This window comes from Pelobates fuscus, chromosome 8 (assembly GCF_036172605.1).
Source record: "Pelobates fuscus isolate aPelFus1 chromosome 8, aPelFus1.pri, whole genome shotgun sequence".
Taxonomy (NCBI): domain Eukaryota; kingdom Metazoa; phylum Chordata; class Amphibia; order Anura; family Pelobatidae; genus Pelobates; species Pelobates fuscus.
In genome coordinates, this window is record NC_086324.1 from 165768552 (window position 1) to 165792725 (window position 24174).

At 45.4% G+C, this 24174-nt stretch overlaps 1 protein-coding gene across 4 annotated transcripts in view; it reads left to right on the forward strand.

Moving 5' to 3' along the window:
* The window catches only part of RGS11 (regulator of G protein signaling 11), a 110678-nt gene that overhangs the window by 16174 nt on the left and 70330 nt on the right, over window positions 1-24174 (forward strand). For all 4 annotated transcript variants that reach the window (XM_063430691.1, XM_063430692.1, XM_063430694.1 and 1 more), the window contains one exon: window positions 16205-16255. In XM_063430691.1, coding sequence (XP_063286761.1) covers window positions 16205-16255 — 51 coding nt within the window. The remainder of the gene's footprint in view (window positions 1-16204; window positions 16256-24174) is intronic.

A 24174-nucleotide genomic window follows, 5' to 3' on the forward strand; every position in this document is an offset into this window, starting at 1 on the left:
GGTAAGAGAACGTTCCACTTAAGTTGGGTTTCCTGACACATTTTCGCCAACTGATTCTTAATAGTTCTATTCACTCTCTCTACCTTACCAGAACTCTGGGGTCTATATGCCGTATGAAGCCTCCACTTTATACCAAGCATATGAGTCAGTTGTTGTAGGCACTGATGAACAAAAGCTGGACCATTGTCCGATCCTATAGAGCAGGGTAGTCCATATCGGGGTATTATTTCTCGTAGCAGGAATCTCACAACTTCTGCTTTCTCTGTACGAGTAGGACATGCTTCTACCCAGCCTGAATAGGTACACACAACTACCAGCAGGTAGCGATGTCCACCCGATTTAGGCATCACTGTATAGTCAATTTGTAAATCGGACATGGGGAGTCCCCCCATAAACTGGACTCCTGGTGGCTTTACTGGTCCTTGCCTTGCATTATTCTTAGCACACGTTACACATCTTCGTACAATGGCCTGAGTCAAGTTGGACAATCTTGGTATGTAGAAATGTTTTCTGAGAGATTCTTCTGTGCTGTCTCTCCCAGAATGTGTCCCGTTGTGATAGTTTTGGACAATTTCTACCGCTAGTGATGCTGGAATGACTATTCTTCCATCTTCTAACTGATACCATTTGTTCTCCAAATACTTTCCAGGTTCAGTCTTTAACCACTCCTCTTCTTGAGCTGTATGAACTGGAATCCATTGAGACAGTGGAGTTGGTATAAGAGCAGCTATATGCCCCACATACTCCTGTCTTCCCGATTCAGCGGCACGCTTAGCTGTACTGTCTGCCATCCGATTTCCTTTGGTTACATCACCATCTCCTCTCAGATGCGCTCGACAATGTATAATACCGACTTCTCTCGGCTCCCACACTGCTTCCAATAGTTGTAGGATTTCGGCTGCATACTTGATTTCTTTACCTTCTGAATTCAATAGTCCTCTTTCTTTATACAAAGCTCCGTGGGCATGAGTGGTTAAAAACGCATACTTGGAGTCCGTGTAGATGTTCACTCTTAAACCTTCAGCCAATTGTAATGCTCGTGTCGGTGCTATCAATTCTGCCTTTTGTGCTGATGTTCCTTTTGCCAGTGGCCGAGCTTCTATCACCTTGTCTATTGTTGTTACTGCATATCCTGCATAGCGGATCCCTTCTTTCACATAACTACTGCCGTCGGTGTAATATTGAACATCGGGGTTCTGGATGGGAAAATCACGAAGATCTGGTCTACTTGAAAATACTTCATCCATTACTTCCAAACAATCATGTTGACTTTCAGTAGGTTGTGGCAAAAGGGTAGCTGGATTTAAGGTGTTTACAGTCTCTAAATGCACTCTTGGGTTTTCACACAACATTGCTTGATACTTGGTCATACGGCTGTTACTAAACCAATGATTTCCTTTGTAATCCAACAACGTCTGTACTGCATGTGGGACTCGTACATAAAGTTCTTGACCCAGAGTGAGTTTATCGGCTTCAGCTACTAGCAGGGCGGCTGCAGCTACTGCTCTTAGACAAGGTGGAAGTCCGCTGGCCACTGCATCCAGTTGCTTAGACATGTAGGCAACAGGTCTTTGCCATGATCCCAAGTACTGTGTCAATACTCCCACAGCCATTCTTCTTTGCTCATGTACATACAGGTAGAATGGTCGTGTGTGATCAGGTAGACCTAATGCTGGGGCACTCATCAAAGCCTTCTTCACATCTTCAAATGCCGTTTGCTGTTCTTGAGTCCATAAGAAGGGGTCGTGCTCTGTACCTTTTATAGCTGCATACAGAGGTTTTGCCAGTATCGCGTAGCTGGGAATCCATATCCTACAGAAGCCTGCTGCCCCCAAGAATTCTCGCACTTGTCTTCTATTCTTGGGTATCGGTATTTGGCACACAGCTTCTTTTCTCTCTGGCCCCATAATTCTTTGACCTTCAGAGATATGGAATCCCAGATATTTGACAGTTGGCAAACACAACTGAGCCTTCTTTCTAGACACCTTGTATCCTGCCTTCCAGAGAATGTGTAGTAGATCGTGCGTTGCTTGCTGACATATTTCCTTTGTAACTGCTGCTATCAACAAGTCATCTACATATTGTAACAGTACACACTCTCCTGGGATGGACTCGAAATCCAGTAGATCTTGACTTAGAGCTGAACCAAATAGGGTAGGTGAATTTTTAAACCCTTGGGGCAGTCTTGCCCAGGTCATTTGGCGTTTTGAGCCCGTTACAGCGTTTTCCCATTGGAAAGCGAAGATACATTGACTTTCTGCGGCAATTCGGAGGCAAAAGAAGGCATCTTTGAGGTCTAAGACTGTAAAATAAGTAGCCCCGCCCGGAATTAAAGCAAGCAGGTTATATGGATTGGGCACAACTGGATGTATACTAACAACCGCATCATTGACTGCTCTCAAGTCCTGCACAGGTCGATACTCATCTGTACCGGGCTTTTGAACAGGCAGCAATGGGGTGTTCCAGGGGGAAGTACAGAATTTTAGGATACCATACCGTATGAACTTATCCAGATAAGATTGGATGTTCTTCTTAGCCTTCTGCGGGATGTGATATTGTCTTAGGCTCACTGGATAAACCCCAAGTTTTAGTTCGATTTTAATAGGTGGAATATTGCGGGCCAGTCCTGGTGGGTTGTTCTCTGCCCAAACTCCTGGTATGTTGAATAAGGACTCATCACTCCTAGGGTTTTGGCTAGTCAACGCTGTATAAAGTCGCCACTCTTCTTCCTTTGGTACGGATAATGTCATAATACCTGAAGGTCCATTAAACTTTAAGGATGTTGTTCCATTTGGTAGGAACGTAATCTGCGCTTGTAACTTAGATAGCATATCACGTCCCAGCAATTGGACTGGACATTCAGGCATATAAAGGAATTTATGTTTTACTACGTGGCCTCCCAATGTACAGAGTCGACTTTTAAGAACCGGTTTTGCAGCACTTCTTCCAGTTGCTCCTATTACAGTAATAGTTCTTCCAGATGGAGGAGCAACTAGGTCAGTCACCACCGAATGTTCAGCACCAGTGTCGATCATGAACGCACTCCTTTTTCCCCCTATTGATACATCGACCATAGGCTCCGCTCGACCAAGGGGGATGGAGCCCGGTCGGTATCAATAGTCCTCCATGACCGTGTCAGCCAATCCTACAAAGTCCCTACCTTCTCTATCGCGGGACCTTTGCGCTGCTGGATAGTACCTATCTTCCCTTACACTTCCTCTGTTCCCATTACTCCCTCTATTACCATTGCTCCCTCCGGGGCCTCCTCTGCCTCTCGCTCTGCCTCTAAAGTTTCCATAACCTGTCCTAGGTCTCTCTCTCTCATACTGTTCTCTTCGCGGACACTCATTTCTCCAATGCCCTTCTTCCCTACAGTATGCGCACTGATTTCTACTCAGAGGTTCCTCATACCACTTACTATCGCCTCTATCTGGGCCCCGTCTATCTACGCCTGCGATCGCTACCGCTAGCATATCTGCCTTTCTACGCATCGTGCGCTCTTCCTCTTTCTTCGTCTCTGTGTCCCTGTTCATGTACACTTTATTCGCTACCTCCATTAGTTGGGTGATAGACATACCTGCAAACCCTTCTAACTTTTGTAGCTTGCGCTTAATATCTCCGTAAGCTTGGCTGACAAAGGCGGAGTTCACCATTCGGGAATTATCTGCGTCTTCCGGATTAAAGGGGGTATACAAGCGGTATGCCTCCAATAATCAGTCATAAAAGACACTGGGCGCTTCATCACTTTTCTGAATCACCTCAACTGTCTTCGACATGTTAATAGCTTTCTTCCCTCCGGCTTTCATGCCAGCAATTATAGCGTCTCTATAGGCTCTGAGTTGAACCATATCTGCGCCATTTACATTCCAGTCGGGATCGGTATTAGGGTAATGTGTTGCGGCCCATGCTGCCGGATTGGCTTGATTCAAAGCACGGGCTCTATCCTCTAGCGCTTTAATGGCCGCTTGATTAATCCTTGTCCTTTCCTCATTATTAAACAAAGTCATTAATAACTGCTGGCAATCAGCCCATGTCGGGTTATGTGTCTGAACTATCGAGGTGAACAGATCGGTCATAGCTTGTGGTTTCTCAGTGTACGAGGAATTGTGGGTCTTCCAATTCAAGAGATCGGTAGTCGTGAACGGGACATATACGAAGACTGGGTCAGCATGTGCCATTTGACCTGCGGCATCGAGATAGGCTGACCCAGGATTCAGACGAAGAGGCATCTGATAATGTTTTAATTGTTGGGTACCGGTCAGTTGTCGGGTTAGTATGGGGCTACGTGGAGGGGCGTCAGTTATGGGTTCCAGTCGGGGGGAAATAGGGCATGAGGATGTGGGAGCTTGATTTTGGGAAAAGTTAGTAAATAGAATACTCCCAGCCGAGCTAGAAGAAGCTTGACCGGAAGTTTGAAGTGGCGCCAAATCAGGATATTTAGATCTAACGGGGGTTGGTTCTGGTTCTGGAAGGGGAGGTTTAATACGAGGGGGGGTGGATTCTGTACTAGAGGAGGAAGCGGAAGTGGATGAGGGCAATGAGGGGAGGGGTATAGTACTTCCTCCATTCGCGTTACCTCTTCCTGTAGGGAAGTAAGGGGGCGGCAAAGGGATCTCGGACTCAGGGGGCGTGTCCAAAATGGGCCTAACCACAGTCCTAGTGGACAAACAAGTCCTGGCCACCATGAGACGACATTGCTCCTCGTGGCATATCTGAATCCATTTTGGCGAGTCATTTACGGCCTGTCTCCAACAATCAATATATGGAAACTGCCCGTAAAGTTCAGGCCTACCTGACACAGCCACATGTACACGCTGTATCAGGGTTGGATCCAAACTACCACGTGGCGGCCATGCCGCAACCAAAGTAGGCCACTCCCTAGTGCACAAAGTGACCAAACGTACAGGAGACATTTTAACCCCCAAATCACATGTTTTGAATCCCTTTTTAAAATTCTTTACCATACAACCTAAGGGATCCGGAATCGTTGACTCCGACGCGCCCATACTTATCAATGGAACGTCGTTGACAACGAATACTATGCACGCGTACTATTCAACAGTCACACCCGTTTCCTCTGGCGACAGCACCACGTGGTACGGTTACCAAGTGAAACGTACACAATAACACAATAAACACTCAGGGAATTCCCGTACACACACAGCTGTTACACCAGTCACTAGATAATCAATATTATGCCCTTTGGCGAAACTATACAGTCACCCACGCTATAATTCTCTATATATGAATTACCCGTCTATAACACACCCCAGTAACATCGTCTTTTACAAATAGCGGTTACAGTACGGTTAGCATAGGTCAAAGCACAATTTAAGGTCACAATACAATTATTAGTGGTTATGGTGTTAAACATGCAATGGACGACAGTGATTAGTACTTATATACAGTGTCAGTAAATATACAGGGTTATGGTACCGTGCACTATGATACAGCAACACACTATTAACACTCTCGCTAGACGGCTGAGCTCGCGCTATCTAACAAGATATACACTTTACTAACAATCTTTAACACATTTACAATTCCCAACTAAACTATTGGCCAGTACCTTGAATGGACTACCTAAAACTATCTACATCCGTTTTGGTTAGCCACACTGCCCAAGCACCACATATAGCGAGCTAGAGGACCGAATTTACACAGACGCCTCTTAGTCGATTACTATCAAAAATCTAGTGGGTTCCAAATTTACACGCCTTCCCACTTAGCCAAGATAGGTTGAGAGCTAGCGGACCGAATTTACACAGACGCCGCTTAGTCTCCCGGTCCCTCCGACCTAGCAAACAAAATATACACCCTAGAACGCTAGTCTAGACAAGACACCGGTGTCCGGCTAGGGCTATTTACACCAGAACCCCGCCTGACTAACCAAATCAAACGGTCTTACTAAAGAGCGTTCGATTGAGCGGTGCGCCTTCGCTCCTTCCCTCCGACAGAGGGGGCAGATTCCATACACAATTCAAACCCCTTATGGGCCTACCGCACAATCGGTATACCCCTAGTGGGTCTGCCGTCTAAAACAGCAGTTGTCTTACCTCCTCGTTCCTGAACCTGAGTTCACACTCATCGACGGGGACACCCCAGCACTTCTTACGTAGAGGCCGATGATCTCCTGGACAACAGACCAGTGGCGCCGAGACGAAGGGAGGTCCACGCAGAAGTTCAGGGGTGCAGCCGTAGAGAACGTGGGCAAAGATAGACCGTCTCACGCCTCTGCCTCTCAGCTACCGTTGAACGATGAGCTTCCCGGCCAATGCACCAAATGATACCGGAGAAACTGACGGAAGCCAAGCACAGAGAGATGGACACAGGTTTCTTCAGGAAGGAAGAGATTCTTTATTGGATCACCGATCGGGACTCAGAGGGACTAATGTCACCAAAATACAGCAAGATCTGAGCCCCGGACAATAGTGCAGGCTCCTTATATAGGCACATAACTCCTCCCATATTAAGCTCCACCCGCACATTCTCTTGACCAATCAATACAAATAAGAATTAACTTCCTGCTTGACCGCATGGCTTGTCCAGCACAATGGAGGAGGGGAATACTACATCCTGTATTCTTGCACATGCTCCGTACACTACTGATCGTATCTTGCCTCGTGCAACCAACTGATCGATACGTCAGCATATGCACGTACACATGCCACGTGGTAATCTCGGCCTACTAAATTTATTTTTACCGAGATTCCACCACAAACTGCCCTTACTGGAGATCACATTGTAGATACATTTTTGGACACACCTAAGAAGAAGGATTATAAAAGTCTGAAATGTGTTCTGTTTATTCCTTATGTCTGCAGCCTGTTCTGGGTGGCTGAATTATATTTTTCACACATAGACTTCTGAGGGACATTTTAATTAAGTGTGCTGTTTGCGCCTGGGTAGAGTGCTAGTGGCTATTTCTCACAGGTACAGACTGGAAGTGCAGTATTTTGCAGCTCAGCAGCTGAATATGGAAGGAATGTCTTTGTATATAACCCAATCACTCAATGTATTAATTAGGTGGTAGGCATTCCTGGGCATTTTCATTCGGTACTGCCTGATACTGTGAATTGAGTGTACATGGGCAGGGATATAGAAAGCCTATGTTACACCCTGTGGTTTATAGTTGCCAATAGTTCTGTTTTTTTTTTCAGACAGTCCCACATTTTGGGCTACTGTTCTAGTTACAAGTGTTGATGGACCTGTTCTGTTTTATGAAATCAGCCCTGCAATTTAGTGTGCGATCATTGCCATTATGTAATACCGATAGCAGACTGAACTGTTGGAATGATACGAGCTTTATACATTTACCATAATGTTGGCCGTGGCAATGACAGAAAAAGATGAGGTTGTGAGGAGCTGTGTCAGGGCTGAAATTTCTGTCCTTGTCATTGTCAGACTCTGGCCAAATTTGGGCTCTGTAGCGTGTGCAATCTTACAGTCTTTATCAAGTTAAAAAAAATCAGAGTGTCAGAATGAACCTATTATTCCAGCGTCTTTCTTTATAAATTTATACTACAGTATAGAGCTCTGCGCACTGACAAGAACTCCTTATCCAGGACAGAAAAGGTAGATGGAGGGACCATTTCATAAATTTAAGGTGTATGGCCTTGTCCAAATATCCGTTAAATAACTCATGGCTAGTCACTAATTGTTTTCTGAATATATTCGGTCTCGTGGGATATCAAAATAATCAATCGCTATAGGCAGATTATGTGCTTTTAAACTGTATTTGCAGAACAGCAGATTGCATGTGGCTGTCAGTCAGTGGCTAATAAAGGCCATAAATAGAAGCCCATCAGGTAATCGAAGATCTACTCATTGTCAGGATATAACTGAATGTGTCGTATGCAGAATAAGTATGTATTTTATAAAGAAATAACCAAGAAATGCATTAAATGCTCTCTAAAAATATACTGATACAGCGAAGTACGATTTCATAAAATATATTTTTTTTTTGTGGAGGTATTTTTATTCACAAATTGTGGGAGTACAACGTTTGGGGGTGTTTTACTTACATAACGAGTCATCTGCAACCAGAATAGAAAAATGCAAGTGTGATTTTTATCTATCTATCTATCTATCTATCTATCTATCTATCTATCAGTATCTATCTATCTATCTATCTATCTATCTATCTATCTATCAGTATCTATCTATCTATCTATCAGTATCTATCTATCTATCTATCTATCTATCTATCTAATCTAACCAATCTATCTTCTTGCTGATTCCAGTACTGTGTCCGCTGTCCGGCTCCTGTTCTGTCCATTCCTCTTAACCTACAGAATCCAGTAACACATTTGCACACAAGCTCAGGAAAGCTTTCTGGGAGTTGTAGTTCAAATTACAGACTTTATAGGCAGGAGGGCTGACAACTGAACTACAGGTAACAGAAACCGAGGCTGTTCATAGAGAGATAGTGAGACCCTTTCCCAACACGATACCCCCAGTGCTGAGCTTAGCATGTTCAAAAGTCCCCATGCACAAACCTCCCAGTATGGAATCGGGACCGGTGGGTGGGCCTTCAACGTGGCATCGCAAGGTGGAGTACTTAATGGGCAGGACTGCCTGCTCACTGGGCATTCCTGCTTACTGAAGGGGCAGGTCAGCCTGGAGTCAAGCAGGGACATTACCCACCATACACCATACGCTGGCATTCTCTGCATGATCCCAGTGCCCACGTCACACAGCACAGGGTATCTAATGATACGCTTGCTCTGTGCTGCCTGGTGACAGCTCCCTGGGGTATACAGATGCAGGACACCAAGGGACTATGTGGGGACGGTGGGACAGGAACCCCAAATAGGGACTGTCCTTCCAAATGCGGGACAGTGCCCTGCATATATCTGTATGAATGGCTCCGCATTGGCCACGCTATTTCCTGGTGTAGGCAAACATTAGGGCTAACATTGTAATACACAAAAAAAGAAAGCAGTTTAAATTAATTTTAAAAAAACAAAAAACTTTGTTATTTTGAATCGATTATTTTTGCATATTTTAGTGCATTAAAAACAATGACGGATCAGTTCCATCCTAAAATACTACTTTAGCTCAGGTTTTTATTTCAACTGAAAATAATATAAGATTGTCACAGGCAATTTCTATACGCTCCAAACAGTATTGTAATATAATTTATGCTCAATATGAGAACTTAGAATGGAAGGAACAAGAGATCTATATTTGGAAAATGTACTTTTTTTTTTCTTTAATTAATTCCTAAATTCTCTGTTCCAGAAGACGAATTTCATACAAGTAAACACAGTAAATAATTCATGGGATGTAATTTCTAAAATTCAGAAGCATTTTAATTATTTCAGTGCCGAAAGATTTTAAGCATATTTTCTCGCAAGACATAATGATTGCACCCCTTAATTGTGTTTTCTTGGAAGCATTTAAATGCTAGTCCTGTATTTTGCTAATTGTATGTCACATTTTTCAAAATATTAAGATTCGTAGTCCCGTCGCGCATGAGGCTCTCTGTACACCGTTTTATTTTACGCTGTCTGCTAATGCGCTGCAGGCTTTGGGTCAAATCCGTGGGGAGTACGCTTGACATCACTCAGTGAAAGTGTGGCTATTAGCCACGTTAATGATAATAACATGGGATTATTTATTTTCTGAAATATTTTATCTCTGCAATATTGTTTTCAATAATATTAATTAATATTAACGTTTATTTTCTATAGTAATTTAGGAAGATAGCGTGGTTTACTCATTAAACTGTCCATTGTGGAGATTTTTAAAGGACATTTTACACAAAAAAATAGGTTATATTTAGTGATGTCGCGAACATAAAATTTTCCGTTCGCGAATGGCGAACGCGAACTTCCGCAAATGTTCGTGAACCCGGCGAACCGCCATAGACTTCAATAGGCAGGCGAATTTTAAAACCCACAGGGACTCTTTCTGGCCACAATAGTGATGGAAAAGTTGTTTCAAGGGGACTAACACCTGGACTGTGGCATGCCGGAGGGGGATCCATGGCAAAACTCCCATGGAAAATTACATAGTTGATGCAGATTCTAATTTTAATCCATAAAGGGCATTTCATTTAGAATAGGGGCAGCTTCGGTCTCCTTCAACACTGACACTCCAGTGCATATTATTAAAAGATTGGGCAGATGGAAATCCTCAGTCTACAACCGATATATTCCTCATCCCGTGAAAGAAATGAGGAAAGCTTTTAAAAGTTTGGCTCTGTAAATTTGATGCAATAAGTGTGTTTTTCTTTAATACCTTTTCACCCTCTTTGCATGAACCCGATTTACATATATTACTAATATGTTTCTGAACATATATATTATATTATTCACTCACTCACTCACTCTCTGGGCCGGCCTAAGACATCATGCTGCCAAGGTCCAACGATAAATGACTATGGGGGATAATGTATAATAAACACAGGTTACTGGTTGTGGGGGGATAATGTATAATAAACACAGATTACTGGCTATGGGGGAGATAATGTATAATAAGCACAGGTTAATGGCTATGGGAGGATAATGTATAATAAACACAGGTTACTGGCTATGGGGAGGATAATGTATAATACACACAGGTTACTGGCTATGGGAGGATAATGTATAATAAACACAGGTTACTGGCTATGGGGGGATAATGTATAATAAACACAGGTTACTGGCTATGGGAGGGATAATGTATAATAAACACAGGTTACTGGCTATGGGGGGATAATGTATAATAAGCACAGGTTACTGGCTATGGGGGGGATAATGTATAATAAACACAGGTTACTGGCTATGGGAGGGATAATGTATAATAAACACAGGTTACTGGCTATGGGGGATAATGTATAATAAACACAGGTTACTGGCTATGGGGGGATAATGTATAATAAACACCGGTTACTGGCTATGGATGGATAATGTATAATAAACACAGGTTACTGGCTATGGGGGATAATGTATAATAAACACAGGTTACTGGCTATGGAGGATAATGTATAATAAACACAAACTCAAAAAACAAAAACAAAAAAAAAAACATGAATGCAGCTTCAGAATTAATCTAAATTGTATGCTGTCTAGGAGGTGGGAGGGTCTGGGAGGGAAAGGCTGCTGCTGATTGGCTGGAAAGTGTCTGCTGACTGTGAGGTACAGGGTCAAAGTTTACTCAATGATGACGAATAGGGGGCGGACCGAACATCACATATGTTCGCCATCTGTGGCGAACACGAACAAGCGATGTTCGCCAGGAACTATTCGCCAGCGAACCGTTCGGGACATCACTAGTTATATTACCTGTCATGCCTATTTTAATTTATGCTCTTTTTAAAGTCTTTTTAAAGAGCATAAAATGTAATCTCTGCATTGTCCTGGTAGATTTGCTTACAAATGTATAGATTGTAAATTATAGATTTCTCCCACTTGTCAGTCGATTTTTTGGACTAGACTCTATGCCAACCATTTTACTTACAAGGGAGAGTAGAAAAGACGAGTGCAAGGATTTTTGGCTACCCATGCAAAGATTCATTTTGCGGCCAGCCCCCTCTACCCCTCCCCTTCCCCCCCAAAAAATGCATCTTCACACATGTGTCCCTTAATCCAATTTATGCTCTTGAATATGCTTCTTTTGTGTTTTTTTATCCTGTCATTTGAATGTATTACCTCATTTAGTGTATCTTATCTCCCTTTTGTCTTACACTCCCCTTTAGTATATCTTATCCCCATTTTCTCCCTTTCTGTCTCTTACTTTTTTCCAGCTTCCTTGAGTGTCTTTTACATTATCCCCTTTGTGTTTCTCTTTCTTCCCCCAGCCCCTTTGTGTGCCTTTTTCTCCCCTTCCCAGCCCCTCTGTGTGTTCACCCTGTCTCCCCATGTCTCATTTCCTCCCCCCAGCTCTCTCATGTGTCTCATTGCCCCACCCCATGTGTCTCATTGCCCCTGCCCCTCCATGTGTCTCATTGCCCCTGCCCCTCCATGTGCCTCATTGCCCCTGCCCCTCCATGTGTCTCAATCCCTCAGCCCCCCATGTGTCTCAATCCTTCAGCCTCCCCCATGTCTCATTTCCTCCACTGCTCTTTGTGTCTTATGTGTCACAATAAGTGCATTTAGGTCCGCACACATAGTTCATCCCAAATAATCCACAAAAAAATTATGTATACGAAAAGAGTGCACATTTATTGATAAAAAGTATGCATATCAAAAAGTCATGTTATCATGATGTCACTGCAGCCCTCATAGATGCTAAAGGTACTACACACATATCACACCAAACCATTGTAGTGCACCTTGATGACACAAATTTCCTAGCAATAGAGAAAAACAAATGTTCGGAAAATATCAATTTGCCGTACTACCTGCAACTGCCAGACCAGGGAGAGACCATCCAGAAGACTACCCCCGAAAAAGAGTGTGAAAGCCCTGGACGCGTTTCGCACCTTCCCTGGTGCTTTCTTAACTTTTGGTGTCTTACCCCCTCTCCAATCCTGTATCCACTTACCTCCCTCCTGTGTAGCGTGGCTGAGTCACAGACTGCTGTAGAAGAGCTTGTTTCCTTCTCCCTGGTCTGACAGGGACTCTGCAAGTAATATCTGTCAGACCAGGTAGAGGTAAATGAGCACCTCTACCGCGGTCCGCAGCACGGCCACCCTACATGTGGAAATCGGCAGGAGGGGAGTTCTGTGCAGTGCTCTTTCTTTCTGCCAGTCACCCGGGCATTACTCCCCCAGGGCTTAATGCCAGAGTATGCCCAAGGCAGCCATCTGTGCCACCTTGTAGCAGCGCTGGACCTGCCCACAGGTAGACCTTCTGTTCTCCCAAGCAAAGCAACCACAGTGCATGCGCTATGGTTGCTATGGTAACTTCCTAGTCAACATTGTTAGCGCTAGCTAAGGATTTTAGAAATGGAGTAAATTACTTCACACTGTTCACATGCCAGCGTGCTGGCAACAAAGCTAGTGTGCCGGCATCACACAGGAGGTTTACACTACTTGGCGAAGTGTGTCCCAAGCAGGGCATATCAACGGAACGGGCAGAATGAAGAACGAACATGAGGTGCTGTTACCCACGAAGCGGAGGACACGGCGGCTCTGGATCAGAGGCAAGGTGAGTAGGAATCAGAATTTCACTTTGAATACATCATGTAATGGTGTGATACAACATATATTCCACTATTCCATGTATTTGGGGCCAATTTAGATAGGTTCACTTTAAATTTGTTCTAACCTTACCAATTCTATAAGTATAAGAAAACAGTGAATTAATGGTCCACTAGCTCCGCTTTTGAGAAAACACAAGAAATTGAAGATTTACCTCCCTCGTATTTTCTCTAAAATTATTTTTTTTCAAGGCAGCAAAGAGATCTGGTCCACCAGTTGGCATTTTTTCCATGTGGGAATTTTTCTTGTGCACTTGCTTTTTTTTCTATGGGAAATTTTCTTTTTTCTGGTCACCTTAACAAACATTTATCTGTGAGGTATGCAAAATAAAATGAAATGTAAAAATACATATCCGTTTATTCTGCAACTGGGTGCCTCCATCTTAGCTCCCTGTCAGTCATTGTTATAAGCTCCGTCCTTTACACCTGGCAGTCAGCATAGAGAGAGCATAGAGAGAAGAGGAGAAACGGAACAATGTTTGCCTTGTCAGAATTGGAATATGTTGTCATTTGCTAAATTTGTAATCTAAATTCAGAAGAAAATGGAGCATAGCACGAAAAAGGTTAACAAAAGTTATAGGTGATTTTCAATGTTTTATTAATTGGTGTAAATTTGAGAGAAGTGCCTGTTCCCCTTTAAATTACGCTGTATCCATGACTGCCCGCTGGGATTAACTGATTTTAATATATAGCCTCCAGTTCAATGATGAATTTTAGCCGCTTCCAGTCATGTTTTCCTGTGCAAAGGTTTTTTTCTTATTTTTAACCACTGTGTCTAAAGAAAGCTTCCTAATTAGGATAATTGCTCTCCTGGGCCTTACAAGACCTCACGGGACTCTGTAATTTCAGTTCCATATATTCCTGAATAGTCATAGGCACTTTCCTCTTAGTCAAGGTAAAATATACAATTAATCTCCATTAACACAAATCAGTCCACACTTTTCGTGTGTCACCCATCTCCTATCTCATATCTGTTTACAAAGTAAGCGCAGGGGGAGTGGCTTAAAGACAGCTCCACTGGGTTGATAAGAATACCATCCCTCTTCCTGATAAGAAACAGATTTTCTCTGTTTTTTTCAAATTTAAATTATAAAATGTATGTGTGTGCACAAATGACAAACGATAGCATTAAAACCTTGGTAGGGATGGCTTTAATGAATGACATTATTGTAGTTCTTACTGAGCCGTATTATTAGAGATCTACGGTGGGAGAGTGGATCAAATGGAAATGGGATAGTCAACAGGTATTGCTGAACTACAATTCCTACAAGTCTCAGACAGCATTCTAAGAAATGCTGAGTATCATACGAGTTGTAGCAAAAAATTAAAACTTTAACACTGTAAGCAAGGGTCGTTGCTTCTTTTTGTTTTTGTGCGTTATGCTTGACATTTCCTGAACATCGTGACCACCCACTGTACAGCTCTGCAGGATGCGTTATAAGTGATGATAATTATAATAAAATCAGCTACGGAACTCACTATTTGCAGGAGCTCTTTGCTACCCATGCACTGAATGCTGCTTTTTGGGTGAGGGACTTACGGAGTTATTTACTAAAGTAAGAATTGTCGGTAATTAAAAAATTTAAGACCAAAATAGCCGAATTGGAAACAAAGATTAGTTAGAGAATCTTACTAGTTTGATTATTTTGGTCTTAAATTTGGAATTCATTTTGGATTCCCAGCAGTCCTTAATTTATTGAATCACCCTTTTAGTATAGTGATTTCTTTACAGGACCGGTCACTTATAAAAAGACAAACTATAGCAAAGTATCCATCCTCAGGAGTCCCTTCTAGTCATCACTGTTTGCTCTTCATTTCGAATACATTTTCTCCTCTGTGCGTCTTGTGTAGCGTTAAGTGAATCACATGCCACGCGTGCTGGCCTTGTCTCCTCTCCCATACTCCTGGGATGTAATAAATAATCAATTTAACCAGTAAATGCTAATGAGACAGACAGGCGTTCCGCACATGCCCACCGCCATGGCTTACTGAGGCCAATCTGCCCTGTCTTCTTCCATTGCCACCTCGGCTGGTCTGGACATGACTCCCACCTGACTCGGCCAGCTAAATGATGCCGATTAGTACTATGGCCTCTCCAGTGATGGAGATTACATATACCTCCCTCTTAGTCTCTCCATGTATCCTCTACCTGTGTGTTTCCATCTTGTCAGAGTTCAATGTATCACATAGTTATTTTAATAAACACACTCTGCTTAGTTTGGGCCGTTACAGTATTTAGTATTGATATTGTTTATTTAATAAACTGGAAAATGTGGAGTTATGCTGAAGGACTTGCAACGTTTAGACTATAAAACCGTGAGCGAATTTTTAATTTAGGTTTGTTTTGGCCAATCTTTTGTAATTAACAGGTACATTCTCCACAATCCCAACCTAGTCAACAGACTAAACAACAAACTAAAGAAAACTGGAAATGAAATTGCTAAATGTAGGCAAAAAGTGCTGATTTGGATAAATTATTCAGTTCAGCTGCACTCATTGCTTGGCTATTGTGACTTAAATTTAGCAATTTAGTTTTCATGTCATATGGATTTGGTGTTTAATTAATAAACCAATCAGTGCCTTGATCTCTAGTAATTAAAGACACATTCTACTGCCCAAACACAATAAAAAAATTAAATAATTGTTTAGTAGATATACCCCCACGCATGCATTTTATTATGCATTTTGTCATTGGAGATATATCTAAAAATAGCTTACAAAAGCTGCTGATCTCTTGTCTGCTGCCTTTGCAAACCCTCCCCTTCTAACCCCGCCCAGACTTTCCTTGGCTGTCCAATCACAGGATTCCCAATGCAGCTGAATGCAGGTTTTCTGGGCAATTGCTGCCTCTTGAGTTTAGCTTCACTGAGCTAAACCTGCAGGAAGTTACAGGACCGGTTCTCTGATTGACAGCCAAAGCGGGTCAACATGGCTCATTGATAAAAGTGCCAATTTCTATTGAGGACATACTCTTCACACATAGAGCAATTCAGCAAGCTAAATTGCTTTAGGTTTTTGTAGTATTCCTCTAAATGTCTAATAAGTACTTTATTATTCTTTTTTTTCTTTTAATTAGGGAACGATGTGGTGGAATGGCTGATTCAGAAACTGTCCATCAGTGATGAAGGTAAGCCTTTGCTTCACACCCCGTGCTAACACAGTTTAACCCATTATGTAACCCCTATCTATTCCTTCTTTACCCAACAAAGAACACATTTATGAGGGAATTGTGGGGAATCAACATGGTAATTGCAAATTTTAGTCTGAAGTAGCTCAGATAGTAAAATATTTAGAGATTTTTTTAAATTTGCTGTTTTGTTCACTAAGTTAGCCTAATTTGTAAAATTTGTAATTGTTTTTTTAGAACTCCCAATTTATTATTATTTTGTGTTGCCCAGGGTCCAGTCGTATGTCTTGTAGTAAACATATAAGCATCAGAATACGTGATACAGTTGTGCGGGGTGAATTTAGACGGTCACAAACCTCGTATGTCATTTACCCTGAAGCACTCCTGTTTCTGAACCGGCTTGAATTGTGCATGCAAGTGACATTTACACCCCGAATGATTTTTCCGTTCGCCAGTAATTGTCAGAAAAAAAGCATGAAATTGTAAAATAAATAATTTGGACAAAAATCTCCAACTCTGCTTTACAGCTTGGCTATTTTTCTTTTTTTTTTGGTAAATATAATTTTTATTAACGTATTTTCAATGATTTTACAATACGAGGTATGCAAGAGGGAACAGGACTCGCAGGTCCCTGGAAACAGTAACAAATAATAATCGCTGGTGGGCTCGCAGTCCCCAATAATACTATAGAGACTCACAGGTCTCTTACTTTTTTGATCGACATGTTTAGAGTCGTTTTTCATTAGTTGTCTCGATGGTGAGACTCGCAGGTCTCTCACTGTACTAGACGTTCGTGGATGCGCAGATCCAGTTGGTGACAATTACAGCTTCAGGTATGTATAATGTACAAGAGCCCTGGGGCACTTGGTTAGTGTCGTGGATGGATATCCTTAGCTTTCTGTCGTGATCTTTAACATCCTAGCATTCTAAGGTTCTATCCCCTTCTTCCTTAACAGTAGATAGTTGTATTTAGTAGGTCATGTCTCAGCTGGGTTAGCCGGGTGAGTTCCACTTTATGTCATACCCTTAGTCCAAGCTCGTTAGTCCACTTCAGTGACTGACCCGTGTGTCTCTATTTGTAAGTGTGGAGGGTGTCTCTGTCCATTATCTCTATCGTGTGTTTAATGTGTTTTCAGCCTTGTCTTAGCGGTTGGTGTCCGTGTTCCACCTCGCCATGTTAGTGTGGCGTTGGTGGCCTACGTCTTCATGGTGAGCCGTGGTGTGTTTGATACCCTCCACTGATATGCATCCTTAAATGTGCCATACAGCACCCTATCTTGGTTGTGTGTGATAGTGCTGTCGTCGGGCTATTGTACGTCCCTGGGTCGGTTTCGTGTCTTGGTTTTGTGGGGGTGTAGCTGAGTACGGGAGGTTGGGTTTCCCTGTCTAGGACGGTCTGTTTGTCTCCGTCAGATCGGGCCTTCGGTTCGTCCAGGGTAGTCCCCCGTCCCTTTCTCTGAGTCTCTAAGGGTGCAGTCACTAAGTGTCCATGGCGTTGCTGGTGGTCTCGGGGGTGTCTTTGCGTCGGGTAGCATTGACCTTCGGTGTGTGCATACTGTTAAGTGGGGTCTGTCGGTGTTTTCTCTGTAGGATTGGGGGAAGGGTAGGTAGGTGGGGGTGGGGTGGTCCGGTCCGTCGTCAGTCATCAGTCCTCCGTCTCCCTGGGTGTTTAATTCCCGTTTTTAGGTTGGGTGCTGGAGGTGAGCGTCGGTGGTTGTCCTGAGGTCTCGTTGGAATTTCGGTTTCGCTGTCTCTAGGATCCAGTATGTCCATATGTCAGTGTATGTCGTCGGGGCATTGTTCGTCGTCAGTGTGAGTTCCTCTATTATCCTTAGTTCCTCCATTTGGTTGAACCAGGACAGCAGTGATGGTGTCACAGGTTTCTTCCAGAATTGGGGGAGTACTCGTTTGGCTACATTTAGTATCCTGATGGTCATGGATTTTTTATATTTTGAGTGGGGAACTGGTGTATGGTGTAGGAGCATCGCGGCCGGTTCCAGGGGGGGTGGTCGTTCTGTGAACTTCCCTAGCATTTTGTGTATGCCCCGCCAGTATGGGGTGATCAGTGCGCAGTCCCACCAGATATGTTTCAGTGTGCCTTCCTCTCTTTCGCATCTCCAGCACAGACTGGATAGGCTTGGGTTCATTCGGTGTAGGAGATGCGGTGTTTTATACCAGTACGTCAGGAGTTTGTAGGCCGTTTCCTGCGTTTTACTATGTGTGGAGCAGTGGTGTGTTAGGTAACATATCGATTCCCATTCCCCTTCCGTGAGTGTGATTCCTAGGGCTGTTTCCCATTTACCCATGAAACGGGGTGGATCGGTCGGGAGTTCCGACTGTAGCATGGAGTACAGAGAGGATATCCCGTGTGGGAGTGGGTCCGGTTGTGCGCTGATCCTCTCTATTGTGGTATATTCCCTGCCAAGCGCTGACCCCTGTGGCAGGGTGTGAATGTAGGCTAAGAGTTGGGCATAGCGAAAGCGGTGCATGAAGGTGGGGGGCGTGTCTTCTAGCATATCTGTAAGCTGTTTGCAAACCCCACCCTGTAGAGTGTGGTGTAGGCGCGGGGATGTGCTCGGGATGATGTTTCTGAGAGCCCGTGGGTCTAGACCTGGGGGAAAATCTTCGTTATGTGTCAGAGGCATAAGGGGGGAGGGGTATGGTGACAAGTTCCCCTGTCGTTTGGCCTTCCGCCATACTCCCAGGGTGTTTTTCGTATATACGGACATGGTGTGTCCGTCCGTCTGTTCGCGTCTCCATGGAAGTCCCGCGATCGGTCTACCTGCCTCCATCTCTTCTGCCGTTTTCCACAGCTTGTGGACCCCTTCCTTGGACCATTCTACAACCCTCTGTAGGTGTGTGGCCATATAATAAAGTCGAAAATCTGGGAGGGCCAGTCCCCCTTTGTCTTTGGGTCTGGTCAGTATGGAGAATTTTGCTCTAGGTTTCCCCCCGCCCCATATGTATCTGGTCATTTCTTTTTTGAGCGTGATGAAGAAGGGTCTCGGGATTACAGTGGGGATGGCTTGAAAAAGGTACAAAAGGCGCGGGAGGAGGTTCATTTTTATGACCTGTACTCGCCCTAGCCACGAGATATGGGGGTATGACCATTCCCGCATGTCTCTCTGAAATGTCTGTAAAATGACCGCAAAGTTGTCCCTAAACAGGTCTTCTGAGTGTTTGGATAGCCAAATACCAAGATATTTAATCTTGTCCTCGGCCCATTGAAAGGGGAAGCTACTTCTTAGGGTTTCCGTTCTCGTGTGGGGTACGCTAACGTTTAGGATATACGATTTTCCGTAGTTAATTTTCATGTTTGATAGGTCCCCGAATGCCTGTAGTTCTCTCATGATGTTCGGTAGTGTGATGGTAGGGTTGGTCACCACAAAGAGTAGGTCGTCCGCGTAGGCCGCTACCTTATGGTGTACTGGGCCTGTCGTCAGGCCGGTCACGTCTGCGTTGTGTCTGATGTGTGTGAGAAACGGCTCCAGTGCTAGAGCGAACAGGAGCGGCGACAGGGGGCACCCCTGTCTGGTGCCGTTATGGATGGTGAAGGCGTTAGTCAGTGCCCCATTAACTAGTACCTGGGCAGTGGGCTCGCTGTACAGGGCTTCTATCCATTTCCTTAGGTGGGGGCCCAGTCCCATGTGTGCAAGCGTCTCAAAAAGGTATTCCCAGCGTACTCTGTCGAAGGCCTTCTCCGCGTCCGTGGACAGCAGGAGGAGGCCTCCTACGGCCTTTCCGCCGCCGTGCATGAGGGTGAGTGCCCTGATGGTGTTGTCTCGGGCCTCACGTCCCGTCACAAACCCCACCTGATCAGGGTGGATCAGTGATGGGATGTGCTTCGTGAGGAGCGTGGCGAGGACCTTCGCCAAGAGTTTGACGTCGCAGTTAATTAACGAAATGGGTCTATAGTTCCCACAATGTTCCCTGTCTTTGCCCTCTTTGGGTATAACAGTTATGTGGGCTGTCAGGGCCTGCTTGGGGATACGTTCCCCGTCTCGTACCGCATTGAACGCCTCCACCATTGGTGGAAGTAGCTCTTCTGCGTATGTCTTATAATATTTCACCGGCAGGCCGTCTGGCCCTGGGCTTTTACCGGGTTTGGTGTTCTTGACTGCTATCGATAGCTCCTCTATAGTGATGGGCTCGTCTAGCGTTTCGGCGATTTCTGCGTCTAAAGTCGGCATTGGGTACCTCGTCAGGTATGTTTGGATCGCGTGGCGAAGGCGGGCCTTCGCCGGTTCGGTCTGTGGTTGCGGGAGGGTATATAGGTCCGTATAATATGCGCGGATTGTGTTCATGATGTCCGACGGGAGTCGGTGTAGGGTCCCCGTTTTGTCCCTGATCCTGTCTATATATGTGTGTAGCCTCTTTTTCCGTAGCATAGCAGCCAGAAGCTTGCCGCTCTTATTCCCGTGTAGGGTAAAGAAAGCTTTATGTCTCGCCGCGTCTCTGTGGTGTTTAGAGTGGATTAGCGTAGCTAACTCTCTTCTGAGTTGTAAGAGTCGGGTTTGGAGTGTGTGGTCTGGGTCGAGTTTGTTTTGGTCATCTGTGTTGTGGATTTCTTCGAGGAGGCTCGCCTGTCTCATTTCAGTTCTCTTTTTTATGATCGCCCCTTGTTGAATGTAATGTCCCCGTATCACGGATTTGTGCGCTTCCCATCGTATTGTCGGGGATGTGTGTTCGGCAGTGTTAAGGGATAAGTAGTCTCTAATTTTGTCGCCTATATGGGTTACGACCTCCGTGTTAGTGAGTAGGTATTCATTTAGTCTCCATTTCGGGGTAGTGGGGCGAAAAAGTGGTGATTTTAATTTGAGGGTGACAGGTGCGTGATCTGACCAAGTCGCCGTTCCAATCTTGGCTTCGGTGACTAGGGAGAGGTCATATTGTGTGGTGTATATGTGGTCTATCCGGGAGTATGAGTTGTGTGGGTGGGAGAAGAAGGTGAAATCCTTTGTATCTGGGTGGTGGGCTCTCCAGCAGTCAACCAGGCGGTGGCTGCGGAGTAAGGTTTTAATGTTTTGCCGTTGTTGCGTGGGAATATGGGAGGAGCCTGATGATGTGTCCCATGTCGGGTCTAGTGCAATGTTGAAGTCCCCTCCCAGTACGAGGGTCCCCTCTCTGAACTCCATGAGTTTGCGGAGTGTTTGCTTGAGGAAGCGGTAGTGTCGCGTGTTGGGGACATAAACTGTCGCGAATGTGTATTGGCGCTCAGCTATTTTCCCCTTAAGGAACAAGTATCTGCCCTCCTCGTCCATCATGCTTGTTCCCCCCTGGAACGGCACGCTTTTATGTAGTAGGATCGCTGTTCCCCTAGCTTTACCCCCGTGATAGTCACTGTAGTAGCCTTGTGTGTATTGGTGGTTAGTAAGTTTGGGTCTGGTTCCCTTTTTAAAATGTGTTTCCTGTATCATAACTATTGAGGCTCTCTGTTTGTGAAAGTCCCTTAGCGCTCCGGATCTTTTCTCCGGTTTGTTTAGTCCCTTTGCGTTGATAGTGATGACGTGTAGAGGTGCAGGTGTCAGGGCCATTTCTCTCGTCATGTGTGTATCGGGTGAGCGTCTCGTCTAGTTCCTAGTCTCTTTTGTATGGGAGGTGTAGTAGTAGTACGTGTGTCGTAGTCGGTAGGGTTGTCCGGAGTCAAGTATAGGTGGTAGTAGGGTGTACGGGGGGGGGAGGTTGGGTAGGATAAGGGGTATGTCTCGGTCTAGCGACTGTTAGGTATAGACGTCGGGGAGTCACAGTCCGCGGCACCACCTGTGGTGCGCGTGGGTTGCTCACCGTTTGGTCGGCGTCTCTCCTACTAGGCGTAGGTCGGGTGTCCGGGCGTCAGTGTCGGCGTCTCAGTGACATGTCCCCTGGTGTCCCTGTGCGGCTCTGAAAAGGTGATTAGATGGAATGTGTTCGGCTTCCCCGTCTCGAGGTGTTCCTTTCTATGGGTTTGTGCGTGTTGGTCAGCTCACGTATGTAGCATGTCCGGTCGCTACTGTTAAGTGTGGTACAAACAACAGTATTAGCATTATATCATTCAGTACAACAAGTATCAACAGTTAACTAGCATTTCAAACATTATATATATATATTTTTTTTTTTTTTTTTTTTTTTTTTAAAACTATGGAAGAACATCAAGAGTGCCGTTACCCCTCTCTCCTTCGGTCCCCCCGGCTGAGCTAACTGGTGCATCGTGTCTGTCAATATTTCTTTCCTGGCTATTATCCCTCTGACATCTCTGTTGGCTGGGGTCCCCGCCCCGGGTGGGCCCCGCCGGTGCCACCGCCCGCCCGCTCCCCGGAGTTCGTCACGGGTCAGGCAGGTGGCAGCAGCCGGGCCCAGCCGGCGCTCAGGGCCCCCCCTCAGCTTATGGTAAACATCGCATTTGAAATTATGAGACATCACATTGCTTACATTTCCCCCCCGCTGCCCCCCTCCCCCCCAATGAGAGTCCCAGCAATGCCTGTGGGGTCCGTTAGGTTACCCTACTCCACTGAGCCGTGGAGCCCTTGATGTGTGCTCGGTCTTTGTAGTTTCTTTTATCTCCGTAGGGGGTCGGGTCTCTCTCTGGGGTGGCCGGTGGCCGCGTAGCGGGATCTGTTTTGTCAGGTCGGTGTTAGGATTGAGTGTTCAGTTTGGTAGCGGTGCCGGTGGTGGGCTTCAGGATGGGGGGTTCATAGTGCACAGTCCTTTACATGTTGGCGCCTGAGGGGCGCGTGGTTTGTTGCCTTGTTCTCCGAGGTCTCGGTGGTTGCTGCGGCCTGGTCTGCATGTCGGGTGAGAAGGTGTAAAAGGCTATCGGGTCCGGCCAAGGCATGTGTATCTGTGGCAGTTGAAGGTCCCGTACAATGTCTCTGAGGTCGTCTTCGCTCTTTACCATGTATGGGCCTGTATTCGTAGTGATTTGTAATCCGGTAGGAAAGCTCCAACGGTATCTAATTTTGTTGGCTTGTAATACTCTCGTGAGGGGGCGCATGGCCCTGCGGTACGCTAGGGTTGCTGGTGATAAATCAGGGTAAAGTTGCAATTCCGCGCCTTTGTGCAGTATTTGCCTTTGGTCTCTGGCGGTTCTCAGGATATCTTCCTTAACTTGGAAGTGTAGTAGGCAACAGATGACGTCCCGTGGGGGGGACTCCGGTGGGCCTCTGGGCCTAAGTGCCCTGTGTGCCCTGACGAACTCGACGGGTGTATTGGGCGGCCTCAGCAGTAGGGCATTAAATATTTCCGTGAGAGTTTCACGGATCGGCGTGGTCTGGTCTAGTTCTTCGGGCAGGCCCCGGATTCTGAGGTTCTGTCTTCTCCCTCTATTATCTAGGTCTTCCATATGGAGGGCCATTTGGCGGAGCTGTGTTTCTTGTCTGTTCAGGGTGTCTGCGGTTGCATTCTGCGCTGACATGACATGGTCGCAGTCTGCCTCTAGCTGTGCCACTTTGCTGTGTATCCCCTGTAAGTCTTCCCTCAGGGCCTGCAGTTCCCCTGCAATCGATTTGTGAAGGGCCTCATTGGCCTCTTTGAGGTCTGTTTTCGTGGGCAGGTTGCTCAATATAGTCGCCCAGTCCAGCTGGGGTGGGGGTGGGTCGGGTGGTGTAAGTACCTGCTCTAGGTGTCCGCCGCATGGCAGGGCCGCATGGCTTGTGCCTGATGTTTCTGCGTCCCCTGAGGCCTGATCGGCCTGTTCCGTTGGGCCGTTAGGAATCTGCGCATGTTCGCAGTTTGAGTCCCCCTCGGGGTGTCGGTGGTCGTAGTGGCGTGCTGGGACCGGTGATTTCTTCCCATATTTCTGTTGTTGAAGCTGGTGAGACGGGTTTGTGATCTTAGCCTGCAGGGAGCTCCTGGTTCACGCCGCCATTCCGCTCGGCGCTCAAGCCACGCCCCCCAGCTTGGCTATTTTTCTAACATTTCCAGTATCCTGCTAGATTTCCACT